General features: G+C 47.3%; 1 protein-coding gene across 2 annotated transcripts in view; it reads left to right on the top strand.

Moving 5' to 3' along the window:
* tnrc18 (trinucleotide repeat containing 18) overlaps window positions 1–21,780 on the top strand; it is a 44,349-nt gene that overhangs the window by 22,283 nt on the left and 286 nt on the right. For both annotated transcript variants that reach the window (XM_068337958.1, XM_068337959.1), the window contains 25 exons: window positions 212–299; window positions 389–618; window positions 1,702–1,848; window positions 2,498–2,682; window positions 2,779–3,175; window positions 3,265–4,209; window positions 4,325–4,470; window positions 4,552–4,685; window positions 4,784–4,894; window positions 4,972–5,155; window positions 5,240–5,555; window positions 6,252–6,464; window positions 9,201–9,380; window positions 9,815–10,263; window positions 10,736–10,864; window positions 11,205–11,346; window positions 11,420–11,537; window positions 12,270–12,345; window positions 12,484–12,592; window positions 12,849–12,965; window positions 14,045–14,200; window positions 15,119–16,890; window positions 16,980–17,216; window positions 17,369–17,443; window positions 18,151–21,780. The exon at window positions 18,151–21,780 is cut by the window's right edge and continues 286 nt beyond it. In XM_068337958.1, the coding sequence (XP_068194059.1) occupies window positions 212–299; window positions 389–618; window positions 1,702–1,848; window positions 2,498–2,682; window positions 2,779–3,175; window positions 3,265–4,209; window positions 4,325–4,470; window positions 4,552–4,685; window positions 4,784–4,894; window positions 4,972–5,155; window positions 5,240–5,555; window positions 6,252–6,464; window positions 9,201–9,380; window positions 9,815–10,263; window positions 10,736–10,864; window positions 11,205–11,346; window positions 11,420–11,537; window positions 12,270–12,345; window positions 12,484–12,592; window positions 12,849–12,965; window positions 14,045–14,200; window positions 15,119–16,890; window positions 16,980–17,216; window positions 17,369–17,443; window positions 18,151–18,357 (6,863 nt within the window). In that variant the 3' untranslated portion in view covers window positions 18,358–21,780. The remainder of the gene's footprint in view (window positions 1–211; window positions 300–388; window positions 619–1,701; window positions 1,849–2,497; window positions 2,683–2,778; window positions 3,176–3,264; window positions 4,210–4,324; window positions 4,471–4,551; window positions 4,686–4,783; window positions 4,895–4,971; window positions 5,156–5,239; window positions 5,556–6,251; window positions 6,465–9,200; window positions 9,381–9,814; window positions 10,264–10,735; window positions 10,865–11,204; window positions 11,347–11,419; window positions 11,538–12,269; window positions 12,346–12,483; window positions 12,593–12,848; window positions 12,966–14,044; window positions 14,201–15,118; window positions 16,891–16,979; window positions 17,217–17,368; window positions 17,444–18,150) is intronic.

Below are 21,780 nucleotides of genomic sequence, written 5' to 3'. Positions count from 1 at the left end.
TGTTTTTAACTTGAATTAGTAATGAATTGAGTTATCTAACATCAAGGAGTAGTTATATTTATTTACATTACATTTAATTACATTTATAAGTTACATCTGGGCCTTGGAGGACATCCATTACGCTGACGGTTTAAACATTCCAGGACACTCCTGCCATGACGCGACTCCACGTAACACACAGTCCTTTTCTTCCTCTCTCAACTCGACTCAGATGAAGAGCGAGGTGAGGAGCGCGCTCGTCATCACGACGATCGGCTGCTGTCCGGCCGGCTGGAGCGCGAGCAGGAGAAGGTGCTCAGGTAAAGAGGGCGAACACGATTGTGTTAGAAATAAACCGCCACAAAAACAACAATTCCCTCTGTAGTGAACAGTGTCTGTCTGCTTCCAGAGAGTCCAAGGAGCTGGCGGAGTTCACTCAGATGCACCCCACCCCGCTGTCCAGTGGCCTGACCCCCAACATGATGACGCCCAGCCTCATGACCCCAAACCTGATGGTAACAGGAGGGGCCTCTATGGCGGGGGCCGGGCGATGGCCGCCGGACACCTCACCTTTAGCCACTCACCCCTGGATACAAAGACCCGGGGCGCCCCCAGTCTGGCTCTCAGGCTCCCCATACAGTATGTGGACGCACTAGAGTGTTTAGTTTCATGTTCCACCCATGAACTGAAGTTCTTGAAACGGTTATTAACGTTAATAACGTAAATATTAATAAGTAGGTAGCTTTAGGACTATTAAAATGGCAATTAGGGCAGTTAGAGTATTTTCCACACTATAAGGCGCACCCAAAAGCCTTTAGTTTTCTCAAAAACCGACAGTGCACCTTATAATCCAGTGTGACTTATGGTGTGGACAATACAGTAGTTTTGTCCCTACAGTAAACAGAACAGCAGCACTGATCCAGTTACCAAACAGAGGATGGAGGATCAAAGGGAGACGGAGACGTTGCAGCAGTTTGACACAGCAAAGTTTCAAAGCTCCAAAGTTTCAAAGCTTCAAAGTTTCAAAGCTTCAAAGTTTCAGAGCACAGTTCTCCAGACTCTGGCTGCAGCCAATGAGTTAACGTCTAATCCAGATTGGGAGACGGTCTTCTCCTTGACTGTTGGTGATGTGCTTCAACTTCTCTCCGCTCCCTTCGTTTTCGTTACTGGTAAAATACAAAATGTTTGTGGTTTCTTTTTAGTTATATGAACCGATTCTCATATATATATATATATATATATATAATATATATATATATTTATTATAGGTGCTTGATTTTATACACCATATGGAAGGGATGTGAATACCTAAATATGAATGGTTTGGATAGCTGAGCAAAAACTTGGCAATATTGTATGTTTTTGTGTGTGTGTACATACATACATACATTTATGTGTGTCTGTGGAGCAGAAAAAGTATTGTGTGGGTTGTGTGTGTGACCAGCAGCCGCCTCCAGCGCTCCAGTTGCTCAGACATTCCTGATCTTTGGAGGACATTCCTGCTCTTCCAGTATTATCAATCCTCACATGCTCACACACTAATGTGAGCTGACTCATAACTGAACACACACATCATCACACATGAGCACACAGCTCGTTCTGTCTAGACACATAAAAGAACCGCAAACGTCACCTCGACAGTTGTGCATTGATGTAACTGGCATATAATGATCAATAAATTCCTCAGTTTCTAATATATTTATATATTTCCTTCCATTTCAGGCCTTGGTCCTTCGTCTCTCCACCAAACCCTCCCCCCAGGATACCCCCCATCTCTGCCGGGCTCCATCCCTCCTTCCTACCAACTTGTCAGAGACTCGCAGTCTGGACGGCTACTAGTCATCCCCACTGAACACCTGCAGCACTTCGGTATGAATGATGCTCCGATGGACACATAGAGCATCGTAAATGTTGACGTTTATGCTGATTTAATTACATCCCTCTTCAAAGCGATGATGTATTGTAATTGTCAGTGTTCGTGTGTTAGTCCGTCCATCCACCAAATATCCTCAAAACCGTTGCAGAAAGAAAGATGAAACAAAAAGCACATTACTCGGGCGGCAAAGGGGATAAAAATGAGATGATGACCTTGACCTTAAGAAAACTAGGTCAAGGTCAAATATCAACTTTTGTACACCCCGGAACCGGATAAGATAGAAAGACGAGGGAGAAGGCCAGTGGGAGTAAGACCATAGACTAACGCTAGTGCTTTGATCTATGGTCTTTGATCTAATCCACGTTGAATCATGGGTCTTTTACTATGAAAGTAGGATAAATTTTTGAATTCCGGGGTGTCGCGGGATGTTGCAGCCTGTGACTGCCTTGTGCTGGTTGTTTAATGAAGTTAGTATTTGTTCCATTTCAGCCAAATGAATGATTGCTGCTTTCATTTTGAGACAGATTTGGATGTGTGTTACCAGGGAAACTCGTTTCTACAGTTGTCCTGGGCAGCATGAAAATATTCTAGATGAACTGAAGGGTTGCTGTTTTACTCACACCTTTCTGTGTTGTTCTGCAGGAGGTGAAGTGCTCGAGCGCGGGGGCCCCGTGTGGTCGGGGGTCTACGGCACCAGCAGCTCCCTGCAGCACGCCGCCCAGCTCCAGCTCCTCTCCCAGCAGCAGATGCTCCGGCAGCAGGAGCTCCTCATGATCCAGCAGCACACGGTGCAGGTCCTGGAGCTGCAGAGGAACGCGCAGCTAGTCGTAAGTAGAACGTCACACACACACACACACCGACGGGCAGACGTAGTTCACACCACACAAACGCACGAGGCGTCTCACACACCGCCTGTGTTTCAGGAACGCTTAAAGGCCAGCGAGCAACGGCCCGACACGGAAGAGAAAAACGACAAGCAGAACGTCGACCCCAAATCCCGCCCCTCTGTGGTCTCCTCCCCGCCTTCCTCCCCCATCTTGCACCCCCGTAAGCCTCCCCCGTCTTGTCACTCGCCGACCCCGTCCACCTCTTCCCTCACCCCGCTGCCAACGCTCCCGTCGCCCGTCACCGCGCTAAAGTCAGAGGACGGAGGGCAGAGGGTGTTGTCTCACCCGCCGACGCCCCTGCCTGACCCGCCTTCCCCCCGCTCGGCCTCTCCGCCCCCGTCCTCACCGCGGCGGCCCAAACAGGAGGAGGGCGAGGTGGGACGGAGGAATCAGATGGGCCGACAGAAACCCGCTTTTCAAGGCCTCTACCCCGGTGAGTGTAGGGGAGTCGGGTGGTTCTGGGGTGTTTTTCATAAAGGACTTGTGAGTGCAGCGGGGCTAATTTCTGTATTTTCCTTTCAGATCTGCCTCCAGGTTACCCTTACCAGTCCATAACTGCCCCATTTGGCTCTCCTTTCCCCCCATATCATCTCCCAGCGCTCACAGGGGCGAACCGGGACATCCTCCCGCCTCTCCTCTCCCGCTCCCCCTCCTCTGCTGCCCCTTTGCCCTCAAACCACCTGCGTTCACGGCTGCTGGAAGCCGACATCAAGCCTCAGAAGCTGGAGCCTCTCAAGCAGGAACCTGGTGTGGAACAGCGGCGCTCGGACCCGACGCCGGAACCTCCTCTGTGCAGGAGCTGCAGCCCTGAGCTGCGGATCCGGGACAGAGAGGAGGATGGGGAGACCCTGAAGCCTCAACCGCTACCTCTGCTCGTCCCCAGCCCTCCACCGCCGCAAGAAGAAGCCAGGGAGAAAGAGACAAATGAAGGGCAAATCAAGATGGAGGTATCGTCTTACTCCTGTCAGGCGACGTACACGCCGCCTCCTCCGCTCACAGAAGCCGAGCCGAAGCCTGAGGTTCTCAAGGATCTGGAGCGATCGTGCATCAGTCCAGATTTAGCCCGGCAGGAATCGCTTCCCATGTGTGTGTCGCGAGATCAGACCGCCACCACAGCGTGTGACGAAGACCAGGCAGCCACTTCACTGAACTTCACCTCCCCCGGCGAGAAAGAAAGTGTCGCTGAAACTCCCGTATGCCCTCGTCCCGCCTCCAGCTCCCCGCCCCCGTCGGTCACCTGCCAAGAGGATCCCATGGCGGGGATGCTTGCCCTGTTGACAGCGAGCGAGTTGGCCCAGGCGCGCCACGCCACGCAAACGTCCTCGACTCCGACGCCGCCGACGGAAAACCCTCCCGCGGTTCCAGACTGCAGCAGCGCCGTTGCTTTGGAGATGGTGGCGCTAGAGGGGATGGCGCTGCTCAGTCAGATGGCGCGGCACGAGATGGAACACACCAGCCTGCAGCAAGGTGAGTGCATATGTGAAAAGAAGATGAGGAGAGAGATAAAAAAATAAGTGAAAGTGGAAAAAGAAAATAGTAACGTTTGAAAGGAGTCCACTAACGTGTCACTGACCCCGTTCAGATCTGACGTTAGACGGTCTGGACTGCCTTCTCCAAGCGAGTAGACAGATTCTGTCTGAGGCCATCGAGAAGCAGTCCCACATCGATCTGCCTAGAAAGCTGGATCCCGACAAGAAGTACAGCTGGAGGCAGAGGAAGGAGGAGCCGGTGAGACGAAGGCGAACGGAACCCGGAGGTGACATCGTGCTGGTGGATGAAATGTTGACGCTTTTCCTCTCCCATCTGCAGCTGTACAGTAAAATGTCTGTGGAGGCTTTGGATGCAAAAGAAGTGGAATACCGCGTCCGCCTGGCTGAGTTGCAGAAGACTTACAAGGAGAAGCAAAGAGACCTGAGCAAGCTGCAGAGACGGCGAGACAAGCGGTGAGTGTCGCTTCACGCTGCTGCGGGACGTGCAATCGTGCAGAGTCATGTTTCCACACGTTGAACACGCGCCTCAAACTGTTTGATGCATCTCCCAGCGAGCGCCAGCAGGAGGACGAGAGGCGGAGTCTCACCAGGCGAGGAAGGGGGAGACCCAGGAAGAGGAAACACATGACCACGCCTTCCAAAATGGACGGCAGGGCTGCGAAGTGAGTGAGCTCTCCATCAGGTGTTGGCGTTCACGTGTTTGGTTGTTGGTTTTAATAGAAATATTCTGAATTCTCAGGGTGTGCAGGTCGGTGCAATACTCGGAGGACTCTGAAGCCGGGGAAGGACAAAGAAAGAGGTTCCGGCTGTCCAAAGAAGAAGAGGAGATGGAGGCAGAAGGTGGAGGAATGAAGGTGAAGACGAAGAAGAAGAAGAAGAAGAGCTGGAATGACCAGGAGCCGTCCACCAGTCACGCTATGGAGGTGGGCCGTCGGGAAAGAGGCGCTTTGAGTCGGGGCGTCCTGTCTGTTTGGATCCATTGATGACTGGTTCTGTGGTGCTTTCAGGTGCTGAAGGGAAAGCGTGGTCTGGTGTGCGAGCAGGAGCAGCTGGCGTCCGACCTGGACCGAGCGCTGTCGCTGTCGCAGCTCAGCTCGCTGGGCTCCTGTCGCAAACTGGCCTCCAGCTCCAAATCAGACAAATCAAAGGGCAAGTCTGCAGAAAGTCGCACGAAGGACCGCGGCGTCCAGTCGCCCTCCAAAGGCGGGAAGCACAAGCTATCCAGCAAGGCCTCTCCTTCAGAGACCGACCGGAAGGTGAAAGGTCAGAAGAAGACGTCTTTGTTCTCTCCCATGAGATCAGAGCTCAGCAGCTGCTCCAACAGTGAGTACCTGAGAGGAGAGTCCAGAACGTCCACTCACACGTCTGATAGATGAGAACTCATGGAGGCGGGTCACAGCTGGAGCTGGTTTAATTTAGATATTAGTTTTTTAATTATTTTACCGTTAAAAGTGGATGAAGTGGAGTTTTAGTTAAGATTTTTAAAGCTTTTTCTCTTTTATTCCAAGAATTGCACAACCAAAGCTAGTAGTGAACTCACTCTTCCAGCAGGTGTTGTATAGTGAGCCACACTATTGCACCGACATGTGTAAAGCTTGTGTTCCTCCGCCGCTCAAAATAGTCCCCGACAAATCCACCATTTTCACTCCCATTTCAGTAACCTTTAGTAGGGAAGTGAGCGTTGGGCTGTTTGGGGGTAAATGTGCAGCCTTCTCTCTTCAACCTGTGGGTTTATTTTACGCTCAGTAGGACCTCGTTCGTTTTTTGTCTTATTATGGGATTCCTGACAAAAGCAGGAGGAAAACAACAGCGGTATCTCATTGTTCCAAAATGTTTCTATTATGTAAGCCGAGCTTCGGGTGCACACTGTTAACTTCCATGTGCTACATCGTTTTGAGACGTGCATGCTCCGTGGATCTGCTGGTGTAGCGGTTCTACTGTTTAACGGTGTCAAACACAAAAGTTCTTTTTTGTGACTCTGTGTTTGCTGAATTATTAACCGCACTTTCTCCGCACCAGACTCGGATTCAGAGGAATACAATTCAGCTCAAGGGGGCTGGCCCCCGCTCTCAGGGACACGTTCCCACGGCAACCTGAGCAGGAAGAGGCGGTCCACCTCGTCGCCGACGTCCCTGCTGTCCTGTCAGAAGTCTCAGAAAAAGAAACACAAGCACTTATCCCTGCTGCTGGAGGAGGCAGGCCTCAGCTCCTCTGACGACTCCTTCGACCAAGGTTACTGACCGCATCTCACGGCTCAGAATAAAAATGTTTTTTAGTTTTTGCTACGGCAGCTGTTTGCAGACTATGCTTTAGTTTAGCACGGCCATCCCTACCTCTCTTGCTGCTGGCTTCTTTTTCAAAGTTGCCCCTTTTTTAAAAAAAAACCCTATTTCTATGGTGTGTTTTTTTGTTTTGTTTGTTTTTTTAAATTGCCTGGAATGCAAACCGTTTTCTGTAGCATTTGTATATCGAAAAAACTGTGATTTGTGCGATTTTTTTGTTTTGTTTTGTTTTTTTGTTTTTTTTTATAAAGATGTATTGCAGTTTGGTACACAAAAGCTTTATTAAAAGTGTTGATTTGATTGGCACAGAAAGCAAAGCGCTGTGGTCCTTGTGTCTGCTTCATCTGTCTGTCCGTCTCTGTCGGTCTGTCCAGCTGCCGCTGCACCTCACACATCCTTTAGACCGCTCTGTTCGTCAAATATCCCTTCAGTTTCCATGGCGTTGGTTTGAAAACGCCGCTCAGCTTTTAAGGAAACTGAAACAACGTTGGAGGTTAGAGAACACAGAGCCGAATCTGATAGGTCAAATAAGTTTGTTCCCTTGTAAGTTTAAGAGAAATTGAGAGAAATTGACGTCTGACTAAATGTTTATTGATGATGCTGGTCTATTTGTCGCTGATGTGGGGGGAAATAAATGCATTCCTGCTCATTCTAAACGTCTTCCTGGCACCAGTCGTATGAGATGTGGGGGATATTTGCGCAATAGAGCTTCTCTTGTCTACTAAACCTTCAAATAACCCTTTTCCCTTTACGTTGCTCTCTCAGACACCTTGCTCTGTCCTCTCACCTGCCCCCCCCACCCAACCCTGTCCTACCCATGATGCTTTGAGTGTCTCTCAGCCTGTTCCATGTGCTTGTGCCGCTGCTGCGACATTACAGAAGCTTGGCCAGGACTAGCGCAGCCCTTGAGCCTTCGCTGCTTCGCTACGGCTACGCTACGCCGTGGCTAAAGCTTTGCTTGAGCTTGCTGTGCTAAAGGCCAGGCTAAGCTAAGCTACAGCTAGGCTGTGTTTTCTCCACTGCGCTGCCCCGCCCTGCTTGAGGCCACACCCCTGTCACCTGCTGTGTAAGTAGGAAGTGCCCCTCCCTCTATTCTTGTTTTTTTTTGGTTTTTTGGTTTTTTTACCGCTAACATGGGTTATGCTGAATTTGAACGACGTAGAACATTAACGACTTTTTTGTTTCTTCATTTTTATTCCTCACAAATTAAAAACTCCTGAAGGAGAACCATGGTGACCCCCGCTCTGTCGTCTTCACTTCTCCTGGTTTATTCTAACAGTGAGACTTGATGCTCTTTGGACGGACGACGTCACCATGGTTTCTCAGACCAACATTATACCAAGGGGCCTCACAGGGCTGTCCTCTCAGTGCCTGCCTGTTGCATCGTCTGCCTGCCGCAGTTAACACAGAGTGGATGCACAGCACAGTACAAACACATCAGATTTGACTCAAGTCCCAACATGCAGTCACATCGTTACATTAGTTTAACTTTATTCTTGTCTGTCAATGAATTCGACAAAGGAAGTTATAGTAAATGTGATTTTATTGTTGAGGGTGAATAAATTATATTTTGCCCATTTCCAAAAGTTCAACTTTTCACCTTCAAACAGAGAGATGTTCAGATCATACTCCAGAGTGAAACGTGTGAAACTTTGAAGAGGCGTAAGCAAAACAGTTTCACCCTTTTTAACCCAGATCTTTTTAAATGTATCTCATAGTTAAATTTATGACATAAAATATCAGTGAGACTAACTTCAAATCTGAAAATGTGCTTAAAGTGACTGTGTGCAATGCATTCACCCTCAATGTTAACACTTTATCCTCCTCCTCATTTACTGTGTGTGACCTAACTGCTAACTACTAGCAACACACGCTAACCTGCCGTATGCCTGTGTGTGTGTGTGTGTGTGTGTGTTCTTTCCTCTGTCTCATTCTCTGAAGGCTTTTTGTCCCATTTCACCAATAAAGTGAAAATGATGATAGGAATGAATTTTCTCCATCTGTCTTGTCAGTTTCTGGAGCACAACTTAAAAACTTAAATTTTTTATTTGCAAAAATTCGTAAACCGAGAACTCAATTACTGTCTTTTACTATTCAGGATTTTTTTTTTCAACATAATTTTGTTTGGATGCAGTGTGGACTTCAAACTCTTTTCACTAAATTTTACACATCTGTGTCGTGAAAAGAAAAATTATAATATTCTCAGATATGCAAATGACTTGACTTTAGTAACTTCCTTCCAGCTGCACCCGTGGTGGGGGATTCTTGTTTTAGACATGCTATCTGAGTTTCACTTGGTGTTTGTGTCTCAGTTTGACTCTGTGGTAAATCCCAATGTTTCCCATCTGTATCTGCTTACTCAGCATTACAGAGTGAATGCAGGCTGCAGCGGTTTGGACCGTCTGTTTCTAGTTTCCACTGTTTTCTCTGCTCCGTTTACACGTTAAGATGTGGGATGGTGTGTACGCGTGTGTGTTTTTTTTTTGTAGACAGGGTGTTAATTTAAGGTGCAGGCTTTGTTGTATCCTCGCACGTAGGGTTTAATCCAGTCTTTGCATGTGAATTCATAGACTCCCCGAAGTTTTTTTCTTGTGTGGTTGGTCAAACACGTAGATTTGACCTTTTGGCCCAGACCCTCACCACAGCCACATTCATCTCTGAGCTGAACGTCTTGTGTCTGAAACAGAAACCTCAGAGGACGATGATGATGATGAGGACGAGTCCGACTCAGACGACTCCAGCGGCGGCTGCGAGGAGAGCGGGCTCGGTCTGTTGGCCCGGTTTGCAGCGAGCGCGCTCCCTGTCAGCTCCACCCCTTTGAGCCTCCTCCACGACGGCAAACACCGCAACAGGCAAAGCACCCTGGGTAATACAATGACAAAGTAGTTGCATGTGAATAAACAGAATGTCTGGATTTGTCAGCTAAGAAGAAAGAGGAGTGAAAGCGTGATTTACATTCATTATGTTTAACGAAACCTGTTTTCTCCACATTCCTTCTGCTTTTGCGAATTCCTGCTTCCCCCTGACAGCGTTGTAAAGCATGATGGGAATTTTTGTGGTTGAACACGTTCACCGCTAGAGCGTGTCTTTAGGATTGTGTTATTGATTCATAGTTAAATATCCATTCATTCATCAGGCAGCATGTAATGACTCAGTGTTGAATTATTTACTAGTTAGAAATTGATCAATAGTCCTATTCACAGGCCTATTGATTCTAGAGAATCTTGCACCTGAGTTTATTACTGGTTGCATGTGTGAGGTGAACATTTTCATCATGCAATGTCTTCTCTCCTCCATCAGGGTCCTCAGAGTGTGAGTGGTCCGACTCCGGCCCCGACTTACGACTGAGGAAGTTCCCCTCTCTGCTGCACGGCAAACGTTCTGCCCCAGAGCTGCCACTGTTACCCCCAGCCAACCGCCGGACCGAACAGACCAGCCCCACCAAGCGGGACGAAGCGCTGCCAATCAAGCGCAAGCCCCTCCCCAAGCCACGCCCTTCTCCCCGATCGCCGAGGCGTTTCAGCTTCGACGTCGCCACCGGCTCCGGGGTCTTCAGCGAGGACGAGGCCTGGACCCGACGGCGCAGCGAGAGGATTTTCCTCCACGATGCCACCGCCTCAGCCAATCAGACGTCTGGGTCTGCCTCCTCCAGTCACAGCTCCTCCAGCTCAGCCCCGCCTCTCACGCCAAAACCGGTCTCCAGGTCCAAACCGGCCCCCCCCAGCAGAGAGGGCAAAGATGTAGTGAAAGTATGTCAATGATTCACCGTCTGCTCTTTTGTTTCCATCCTCTCTCTGCTCATCTTCCTTTACTGTTACATTTCATTACTATATTCACTCAAACTCTGATTTCTTCACGTCCCGTTTGTTTCCCCTGACACCGCTCTGTGTGTCGATGTGTGTGTCTATATATGCGCGTGTGTGTGTGTGTGTGTGTGTGTGTGTGTGTGAGTACCAGCAGGGTTTCCCAGCACATCAGTCACTGCAGCACTCCCCTGCTGTTTGTGTCGTGTTGCTGACAATAAAGGACAACTGCAGGCAGCCTGGCAGCATCCCACCCTCCGTGTGTGTGTGTGTTTGTGTGTGTGTGTGTGTGTGTGTGTGTGTGTGTGTGTGTGTGTGTTAGAGAGAGAGAAGATAGAAATCTTAGCAGTAGATCCTCAGTGCCGTCATTCACATCTGTCTTCTCCCTGTGTGTGTGTGTCTTTTCTCCATAAACCAGAAAAAGAAGGTGAAGGACTCTCCGCTTCACGTAAGCCCATCCGCTCTGTGTAGACCAATCACAGACCGCCCTCTGAGCCTCAGTCCGTCACGCAAGAGCCAACCAAAAGCCAAGACCAAGGCCAGAGAGGTCAGTGGAATGATGGAGCAGCTGAAACATCATTATGGATGTGAACCTAATTATCTCAGCAAAGACAAAGCCAGAACTTTATAGTTATTAGACTTAAACACACACACACACACACACACACATACACACACACACAGTCGTCATCTGTAAATCTGTTAAATTATTTTCTGTGGTGATTAACGGTGTTTATTTCTGTCGGAGAAAGAAAACCCTCTTGCATCATTTGCAGATCTTTTGTGGTAGCATAACAGCAGGTGGGGGGGGGGGTGTCCAAAACAGATTTGTGGTTTGTCAGGACTAGTTTAGTTACCTTGAGTAACAGGATTACTGGTTCTTGCAGCCCTCCAGGGGGGCCGTCAGCCGGCTGATGGAGAGCATGGCGGCGGACGAGGACTTCGAGCCCAACCAGGACAGCAGCTTCAGCGAAGACGAGCACCTCCCCCCACGCAGCAACAGCCTATCAGAGAGATCCTCCACACCTGGTCAGTGTGCAGAGACACCGTCTCACCATGCACCTCTAGGTCACCAGGTATTTATCATACGTGTTGTGTCCAGCTCCAGTGCAGTGTGTCCTGGATAAGGATTCTCTGGTGGACGGACTCCGAGTTCTGATCCCCATGGACGACCAACTCCTGTATGCAGGACACGTGAACACGGTGCACTCCCCTGACATGTGAGTGCACGCATGAACTGAAATCAAGGGTAAAAAAAAAAGAAAAGAAAAAAGACAGCAGCTGTGGATTGATGCACAGCTGTAAATAGCAGAAACATGTGAATATGACTGTTAAAAGCTGCAAGTCAGTCAGTATCCTTCAATCTGATGGGGTCACTGATTTTAGAACCCAAAACTATGACCCACACTAACATTTTGCTAAACCTGATTTTTTTTTTTTAATTCACAAGACAGACAAGAATTATAATCATCAGTAAATGTTTCACACATTCATGGAGGATCAAAAACGCATTTTTTCGTAACAGTTACCACATTACAATCTGGCTAACACTACATGTATAACTAAATGCAGAACCTGGCTAGTTTAGATTAGTTTAGCTCTGATTAGCTTAGTTTAACATAAGGACTCCCTGGGAAACAATAGTTGATTTCACACAAACAAGAAAAATATAATTTAGTGTAAATCAGGACACTATGGAGGTGGCTAGCTGAGATAAGCTATGTTATGATAACTGAAGGTACACAATCACCATGAAAACATGGGAGTGATATCAATCTTCTCTTTAAACACCAAATAAATATAAAGAACTGTTCACTCCAACATGTAAACTATTCATACACACAGACATAGAAACAGAAAAAGGGAAACCTTATGATAAAAACCCAACAGAATAAAGTCATGAGCCCGAGTCAGTTTCATTGTCGCACCGACCCCCTCACCCCCCCTTGCAGATACAGCGTGGTGGTGGAGGGCGAGAGAGGGAACCGACCACACATCTACTGCCTGGAACAACTGCTGCAAGAGGCTGTGAGTAAACCGCTTCACGTCTTAGTCCGTCTGTTTCTGGTGATGCATGAAACGTGTGCAGGAGGTACAGAATGTGTGCATGAGGGTGTTTAACCCTGTTACGTTGACATCTCTGGGGTTTTTGTTCTGCATGTGCAGATCATCGACGTGAAGCCTCCCTCCGTGCGTTACCTCCCAGAAGGCACCAGGATCGCCGCCTACTGGAGCCAGCAGTACCGCTGCCTTTACCCCGGAACAGTGGTCAACGGTATACAGACAGCACACATTTGATTTATGATCCACTTACATGAACAATCTGGTCGTAGCACAAACAAATGTAAAGGGTTTCAGTGTACAATACAACCGAGGTCTGGGGTCTGCTCTTAGTGAACGCTTTTCAGTGCGTTGATCTTCACTACAGTGATTAAAGAACACTGGCCGATTGGGAACAGACAAATCAAAACAAGTGTTTGTAAAATGCTTCTGTCCTCTCTGCTGACAGGTGACTTTTATTTTTTTAACAGGAAGTTCAGATATTGATGAGAACGATGATCTGATCACAGTGGAGTTTGATGACGGCGACACGGGTCGCATCCCCCTCTCTCACATCAGACTGCTGCCGCCTGACTACAAGATCCACTGTGAGCATCTGTAAAAACACACACACACACACACACACACACACACACACACACACACACACACACACACACACACACACACATCAATCAGGCATGGCTAGTAGAATTTTCTGGTTATCAGGCTCAGATCTCATGTGTTTGTGAAACAGCAGAATATGTGTGTGTATGCGTGTTTGTGTGTGCATGTTTGTGTGTATGTGCGTGCGTGTGCGCGCATCGATGGTTTCAGCATTTTAAGTATTGCTAATTTGCATCTATTTGAGTTCATTGCTATTTAAACTGCTGTGAGTGTTTGTACTGTGTACATATTGGGTATATTATTGATCACTCAACCCTCATTCTATATCAGATATTTATCAGGTGTTTATAATCAAATCAAACAAGAGCGGTTTTAATAGCTCAGTAAAACAGACTACAAATGGATTATATTACAGAAGATACTTAATTTCACGGACTGCTGCAGCCTCTAAATGAGTCGCTCCCTTAATAACAAACATCTCCAGTACTTTGTAGAGACGCTTGAGCTGCTGTAGATGTGATGCACATCCAGACACCAGCCTCTGGTGGAGTTCATTCTCATTGTGGAACCTCCAGTGATACCAAACCTTTAACTTCCCCTTTATTCTTCCTCATCCAGACAGACCGCTGATACATATCTTCAAAAAGTTAGTTAAGATTCATTGTCCCGCAGAATAGCGTCCCAGAACATCTCTGTTTTATATGAATGAATTTAAGCTACCAAAGGAAACGTTTCATTGGTTTGGAGATGGGGCATGGAGCCCTTATTTAAGTTCAGCAATAGAATGGCTTTTTTTTTTTTGTTAAAGCTTAAAGGATGTCTGCAAAGGTGAGTGCGGAGTTTTAACATCTGAGTCCGTAATGACTCTAACCCTAATTTATCTTAATAATGTAATTTCTTTTTTTTTATTCTTCCAATATGACGATGCTCAATGAGAGAGAACATGACACTCATTTAGTGGAGTTCAAAAGAGCTGATCATCTGAAGTGCTGCAAGTAACGGAAGCAGATGCGTTATGTTTCTTTAGATTAACCCAGAGAACGTGTGTGTGTTGGTGCAGGCGCTGAGCCGTCCCCCGCCCTGCTGGTGGCCAGCTGCTCCAGGAGGCGAGTCCGCAAATGCAGCAAAGAGGGCAAAGAGGCAGGAACAAAGCCAGAAGAGACAACGGCTCCAAAGATAAAAGGAAAACCCGGTCGCAAACCCAAACCCAAACCAGGTGAGTTAAAAACTTCAAACCTGCTGCTTATCCTGCCAATAGAGTCCCCTTCCACATGAGATGTATCAATAAAATGGACGGTATAAATGATGATTTCCACAGAAATAAGACAGCTGAAGGTGAAAAAACTGATGGGAATTTTTCAAGATGGAAAACTGACTGTTTTTTTATGGGATGAAAAAGTAAAGCAGCGTAAAATAAAAGTCCTGTTGGCCTCACTTAAGATGTGGTTTCATTTGAAGGTTTTTGGAGTCTGTCCAGTACAGGAACCTCCTCAATCTCTGAAGCCCAACGCGTCATCATAAAGACATGGATTTCATATTATTTAGCACAGTGCAGCTCATAAAAGTGCAGCTTGATTAGGTTTAAAGTGCCTGTCTTCCCATTAAAGACACTTGTTAATGGGCTTCATCTGGGTCAGATTTGTATCAGTAAGAATTGTCGTAGAAAAGAGCCAATTTTGCTGTCCCTGTTTTATCATATTTACCATAGAGACCTTTGAAGGACTAGAAAGAAATTGTTTCATCACATTCATCTTTTGGTGAAAAACATCAGAGGCAACAAAAATAGCTCAAAGCTATTTTTATCAAACACCTCTTGTTTGACGATGGCTGTCATCCCTCACGGCGGTCTGATGAATCTTCTCACACGGCTTCATTGCTGCGTAAAAGCTCAGTCTGCTACTTCGGCTGTAATGTATGGCATGTTGCTTGTCTGATTCGCTGACGCTGGCCTTGTTTCTACTGCGTAAGCAATTCTGATAGACTATGCCCTTGCTTATATGTCCACTGTTTTCAGCATTTGAAGTTACAGACTAACCATCGTGAATTTGCACAATTCAATATCTCTAAGTCAGTCGTGAACCATGCCGTGCAGCTGTCAATTTGTTTGTTTTTGCATGTCTATTTTTATTTCCAGAGACTTCCATCAATTCCGATGGCCGTGAGAAAGCCGATCCTCCGCCCTCCTCCACCCAACCTGCAGAGAGGACCCAGGCTCCAGCTAAGATTCCCCAGGAAAGAACCTCGTCTGTCCAGAAAGCAGCTCAGGAGAAACCCCCGTCATCATCCAGGCCAATCCTGGGAGCCCAAGCCAAACCAGGACACAAGAGTTCCACCACTTCCCCTGCAGGCAGCCCTACCCTTCCAAACCCCGTGGCCAGGAAGTCCAGCTCAAGCCAACCTCCTGCATCTAAACCGGGCCGTTCTCTGCCTCCGTCCCTCTACCCCTCCACCTACGGGAAGGTCCTGACTGTGGATCTGTACAGCGAACCCAACCTCAACTCCTACAACAGCCAGCGCAGAGAAAGAGAGAACGCCAGCAGCTCCAGTCCCAATAGACCAATGTCCAGAACCAGTATGACGACTTCATCTGCTTCATCCACACCAAGGCTGTCGTCTACTTCCACACCCAAAACCAAATCCTCCTCCGACCATCACAGCAACTCCAGACCCAGCCTGAACTCTGGGCTCATTCCCAACCCCATGTCCAGACTATCAACGGGCAAACCTGGCTCCTCCCTGACCCCTAGACTTTCCTCTTCCTCCACTTCATTGTCAGCTGTCCCCAGACCCAAAATGAAGATGCCGTCCGACCAGTTGTCGTCCAGTTCCAGACCCGGTCCCATCTCAAGGACCAAACCCAACTCGGGGCAGAGTGATATGAGTTCTGTGGTGAGACGCAAACCCCTGTCTGCGGAGCCGCTGGTGAAGCTCGACCACGAAGGCGTTACCTCCCCAAAGACCAAGAAGACCAAGGCTCTGATGTTGCTGGAGGGTCGAGACGTCAGACGAGATCTTGCCCCAATTGCCCCAGCCTCAGCCAATCAGAAGCCGCTACAGGCTAAACCAAGAGTCCCAGAAAGAGATACTGGCCCACCAGAGAAAGACCCCACTTACAAGTCAAATATGCTGGCTAAGGAGAAAGCAGAGAATCGTGGAAGTGCTGCTAGAGGACAGGAGATGGATGTAAAAGAAGAGAAAAGCTTGAAAGAGGAGAGAAAGGAGGCGGAGAAAAGAGAGGAAAGAAAAATGAAAGAGGAATCTCATAGCAGCAGCAGCTCTGAATCAGAAGAAGAAGGACTGAAAGCCAAGAGGAAGAAGAAGAACAAATGCACTTCAAGTTGCTCTTCCTCCTCTTCATCCTGCTCTGGTTCATCCTCGTCTTCTTCATCATCGTCATCATCATCTTCTTCTTCGTCCACTGACGACTCCTCCTGCAGCTCAGATGAAGAGAGAACCCCCACACCTCCACCGGGTACTGTATCTCCATCCTCAACACAGGACAAACTGAAAGAGGAAATGAAAGAGGAAGATGAAGCAGAGGAGGAGGAAGAAGAAGAAGAAGAGGTGAAGGAGGAGGCAGAAGTCAAAGCGGAGGAAGACGAGTTGTCCCCTTCCTCTGATTCTCTCTCCCCATCAGCCTCTCCGACTCCCGCTGCTTCTGTTCCTTCCAAACCAGCTAAACCTGCCACCGGGAAGGGCTCCGGGCAGAGGGGGCGTCCTCCCAAGCCAAAGCCTGGCGGAGGAGAGGGGAAAGCGGGGAGACCGAAGCGAAGAGAAGGGGTCCACCTCCCCACCACCAAGGAGCTGGCTAAACGTCAGAGGCTCCCCAGTGTGGAGAACAGGCCCAAAATCTCTGCTTTCCTTCCAGCCAGACAGCTCTGGAAGTGGTTTGGGAAACCCACCCAGGTGAGAGGGAGAATCTTTTGAGGAAGACTAACTATAGTCATCCATTCCGCTGTGTGACCATCGTTTCCTCCTGTCTCCACCTTCCTCAGAGACGCGGCATGAAGGGAAAGGCCAAGAAGCTCTTCTATAAGGCCATCGTTCGAGGTCGAGAGATGATCCGCATCGGCGACTGCGCCGTGTTCCTGTCGGCCGGCCGACCCAACCTGCCCTTCATCGGCCGCATCCAGAGCATGTGGGAGTCGTGGGGCAGCAACATGGTGGTCAGGGTCAACTGGTTCTACCATCCAGAGGAGACCAACCCGGGCAAGAAACTCACAGACAAGAAGGTAGGGAAGTAACTACACCTCCAGCTCAATGAATGAATTCAGCTCCTTCAACATCAGTCAGTGATGGTATCATTTTTGAAATGTGATTCATTTATAGCTGTTAGGTAGAAGAAACATGTTTGAGGTTCTTCATTAAAATGTCTTCTCTGCAGAACTGGGATCAGATGTGTGGTCAGTCTCTACCAGCAGCTCTTCACTCTTCCATCCAGAGGAAAGACTTCATGGAGGTGAGAAAAAAAAAAATCCTTACTTCACCTGTTTTTCAGCTCCGGTCTCCATTTTTCAAATCCAAACAGTAATAAATAACATGAAGCCCTAGAGCGGACTAAAGGTAGTCAAAGTAAAACTACACCTAATTTTAGGTAACTCTGTTAGTTTAATTTAAATGGAGTGAAAAACATGTAAAGATTTGTTCTGTAAAATGGTACAAAACAGCATTTTTATTGTTTTCACGTCTCCTCAGTGAAATAAATGAACTTCATTAAACTTTAAACTAGACGAGAGCATTTCCAGCCAGCTACCTGATGTTAACCGAGGCTAATGTTTCCCATTCACATAGAGCCATAACATCACTGTCTAATACTGTAAAGCATTTTGAGCTAACAAAGCTAAGGTAAGGCTAGCAATGCTAGTTAGCTGTGGGTATATATTGTTTTCTTACTTTAAAAAAAAAGATAATGTAACATATCAACAAATTGATGATGATCAATATGTATTATGTGTAGCTCCTTCAGATCAGCAGGACAATATTTTTCGCACTAAAAGGCGCACTGGACTATAAGGCGCACCTTCAATGAATGGCCTATTTTAAACCTTTCTCATATAATAGGGTACCCTGGATTATAAGGCGCACTGTCGGTTTTTGAGAAAATTAAAGGCTTTTAGGTGCGCCTTATAGTGCGGAAAATACTGTAACCATGTGTCTCTGTGGCAGCGCGCCCTCTACCAGTCGTCTCACAGCGACGAGAACGACGTGCAGACTGTCAGCCACAAGTGCCTGGTGGTCAGCGTGGAGGAGTACGAGCAGATGACCCACACACGCCGCTACGCCGACAGCGAGGACCTCTACTACCTGGCCGGCACCTACGAACCCACCACTGGCATGATCTTCAACACGGACGGAGTCCCGGTCATCTGCTGAACAAAAACCATCACTCACTACGAGTGGCTGAAACCAAATCATGATGCGACTTTGGATCCCGAGGCGGAGTCAAACCCAATCCAAGGTCTTCCCAAATCACATGACTGAACTCCACACATGATGGATTTACAACCGCTTTGAGAGCACGACACTTCAAACGGACACACACACACACACACACACACACACACGGCTACGACCACCAAAACAGGAGATGCTAGACAGTATTATGATAAATAGGTGTCTTGAAACTTTTGCACACACAGACTCCATTACCTGCTTGATGTGGTCGCGGCGAAGCCTCAGAACACACACGAGCACACTGTCCATTTACATGTAAATACACCCTCCAATGAAAACATACTAACACATGCACAGACACGTGTAAATAAGCACCTCCACGTAATGCACACGCAGTTCTATAGAGGAAAATATGAGTGTTTTATTTTCATGTAATAGATTTATGTCAGAGTAGTTTTTTCTAAACAGTCTAGAAGCTTTAACGAACTGTGAATGAGAGAGAACAGACGGACAAACGCGCCGGTGATGTGACGTTGTGATTATGATGTTGCTGTGGTGATGTTACAGTCATGTTAGAGTCATATATAAATGTATCTACAGAACAGCAGGAGCGACAGACAGACTCAGAGCGACAGAGATGCACAGAAAGAGAGAGGCAGAGATGCCTTCCATTGCTGTCCCACAGAAAGCACTTAAAACACTTAAAGTCTACCCTCCTTTAATTTAATTCTCCTTGACAATCCTAACTCGGGCAGGCCAAGCTGTCTGTGCTACTAAATCTTTGACTCCCTCAGACTCAGGCTTAAAGAGAGAGGAAGGAACCTCATACGATTAAAAGCACTTCCCATTTCCATCTTTGAATTTGTTTTCTGAAAGGAAAAATCCACCTCGGAAACACGATGAAGTAACGCCTCCATTTGTTTGTTGTTAAACCAATTTTACACCGACATCGAGCAACAAGGAGCCCGAAGGCTCCTGGAGGAGGCGCAGACTCAAGGCTCTCCACAAGCGACATCTGGAAGGATGTAGCCAAGAATCCTGAGAACTTTGAGGAAACCTTCCTAAAATGAAACAACTCCGTTAAGTAATCTATAAACCGCTAATCCAAGTAGCAGTGAGTCACTGAACAAGACATGGTAACAGTATTGGAGTCCCAGCGGGTGGATTTTTCCTTTTCTCACGCCGTTTCTTGGGTTGTAAACATGCAGTCAGTCCAGGATGGGTCAAGGTCGCGTTGCTGGTAGTTGGAACACATCTGCCAGCGCTGATTAGACGCTCAACATAAATCAGATTTAACAGACCTCTCCTGAAGTTTGGCTTCATTCTTCTATTTTTGGCTGCATCGTTTTCAACCTCTAAATGTCCTGTGTTGGATGTGTTTTATATTTTATTTGCTTCCGCTGGGCGTCTGTTTGAAGCCCCACCACCACCACCACCACCAACCCCCCCACCCTCTAAGCAATCATCTTCATGAACGCACTTTGAATGCAGAGGAGACCATGTGACTGCGAGTCCTGTACGTCTTCCTGGATTATTGACCATCCTCTGCGCCACGCCCCCCTTCGCCCTTATTAGGACACAGATCAACTTTATTATTCCACGTTGTTCTTTTCACCTCTCTGAGCTGCTTATTGTGAATTTTTCTACGTGCCTAGTTTGAGCTGTGTTTAGGGTGAGACTGTTGAATGTCGTGCTCAGGGTTGTGAGCATTAGGCCTTATGATAATAATACGGTTCTCCAAACTCTCACCTGGGTCCCGCCCCCCTTTGAACGAGCGATCAGATCGATGTTTGCACCAGTTTTCTGATGCTGGGATTTCTCTGATCAATATTTGAAACCACCCTCCACTTTATCAGTATGGACTTACAGTATGTGGTTGACTGTACACACCGTTTGTAGGTGATGAGGACCGTCACGTATGCTTCTTACCACGTTGCCCCCTCGCTCTGCTCCGCTGCAGAGTCTGAAGATTGTTTTGTTGATATTCAATAGGTTTAATATTTTCTACTATTTTGAGATCTTTTTAGTTATGTCGGATTTTATTAGAAGATACAAGCTTATTTTTACTCTGAGGCGGCTGCCAGACATCCTTAAGTGTTAGTGATGTTCCTGTTAAATGGCAGAAGATGACTGCCGCTGTGATGGCATTTCAGTACAGATAGAACCCAAACCTTATTCCCCTGGGATGGAAACGCTCGGTAATGTGCTGCTAGTCTGATAGTATTGGAAGTGTCTTAAACCGGTACGGAGAGACGAAATATGCTTTTTTTTTTTCTTTTTTTTTAAGATTATTCAGCTGATAATACGATCTGCTCCTCACGGCGCTGGACAAAAGTTGCTGCCTGAAACATATCTGCAGAAAAACGTGTAAACAGCGTTGAGTGACAGCGGCCCGGCTCTGTGGCGGCGTGTCGGCCGTGGGAGCGGGATGGTTACACGGGTCGTACCGCTGTCTGCAGAGCGAACAAGCTTAAAGTGCCCATTATGAATGTTTGTTTACCCCTGGAGCTGCTAAAGCACTTTTTTTCCTCTGTGTGTGTGTGTGTGTGTGTGTGTGTGTGTGTGTGTGTGTGTGGGAAGGAGATTGATGCAACATCACTCTTATCCCCAGGTATTACACACACACATGCACACACTTAGACACACCTTTCTAACCTTTGAAATGTGTGTGTTATTTTCTTCCAATCTCTATTAGCCCCTCTATCTTCAGCCAAAGCCCAGCCTTAGGCCTTTGAACAGGGTCCACAACACACACACACACACACACACACACACACACACACACACACACACACACACACACACACACACACACACACACACACACACACACACACACACACACACACACACACACACACACACACACACACACACACACACACACACGCACGCACACACTTTCCTTCCTACTTTGCCTTCATTGTCATTTGCCTCATATGTTTTAAGAGCCTGCTTTTGTATATTTTAGCACTGTTTTTGTTTTACTTTGGCTTGTCTTTTAAATTTTTCTTTTTGCTGTGATTCTTTTTTTTTTCTAGTTTGTTTTGGTTCTTTTGCAAATTTCTGTTTGTTTGGTTTTTTTTTTTTACTTCCCTTGCTTCCCTTCTCTGAACAATCGTCCACGCCTCTCAAGCAATACTGCTGACTGGCACTGGGAGCTAGCTGCTAGAGAGAGAGAAAGAAGACTGGGAGAGAGCTAAAGAGAGAATGGGAGAGAGAGAGAGAGACAGAGAGAGAGACAGAGAGACAGAGAGAGAGAGAGAGAGAGAGAGAGAGAGAGAGAGAGAGAGAGAGAGAGAGAGAGAGAGAGAGAGAGAGAGAGAGGTGGACTGGAGGCTGGTTCTTCGTCTGCTGTTCCTTCAGTATCGTTATCGTCCTGTTACAGAAAAAAAAAATTAT

Source organism: Antennarius striatus, chromosome 16, assembly GCF_040054535.1.
Source record: "Antennarius striatus isolate MH-2024 chromosome 16, ASM4005453v1, whole genome shotgun sequence".
Lineage (NCBI taxonomy): Eukaryota > Metazoa > Chordata > Actinopteri > Lophiiformes > Antennariidae > Antennarius > Antennarius striatus.
The sequence above is the reverse complement of the archived record's forward strand: the minus strand, read 5'-3'. Positions and strand labels throughout refer to the sequence as shown.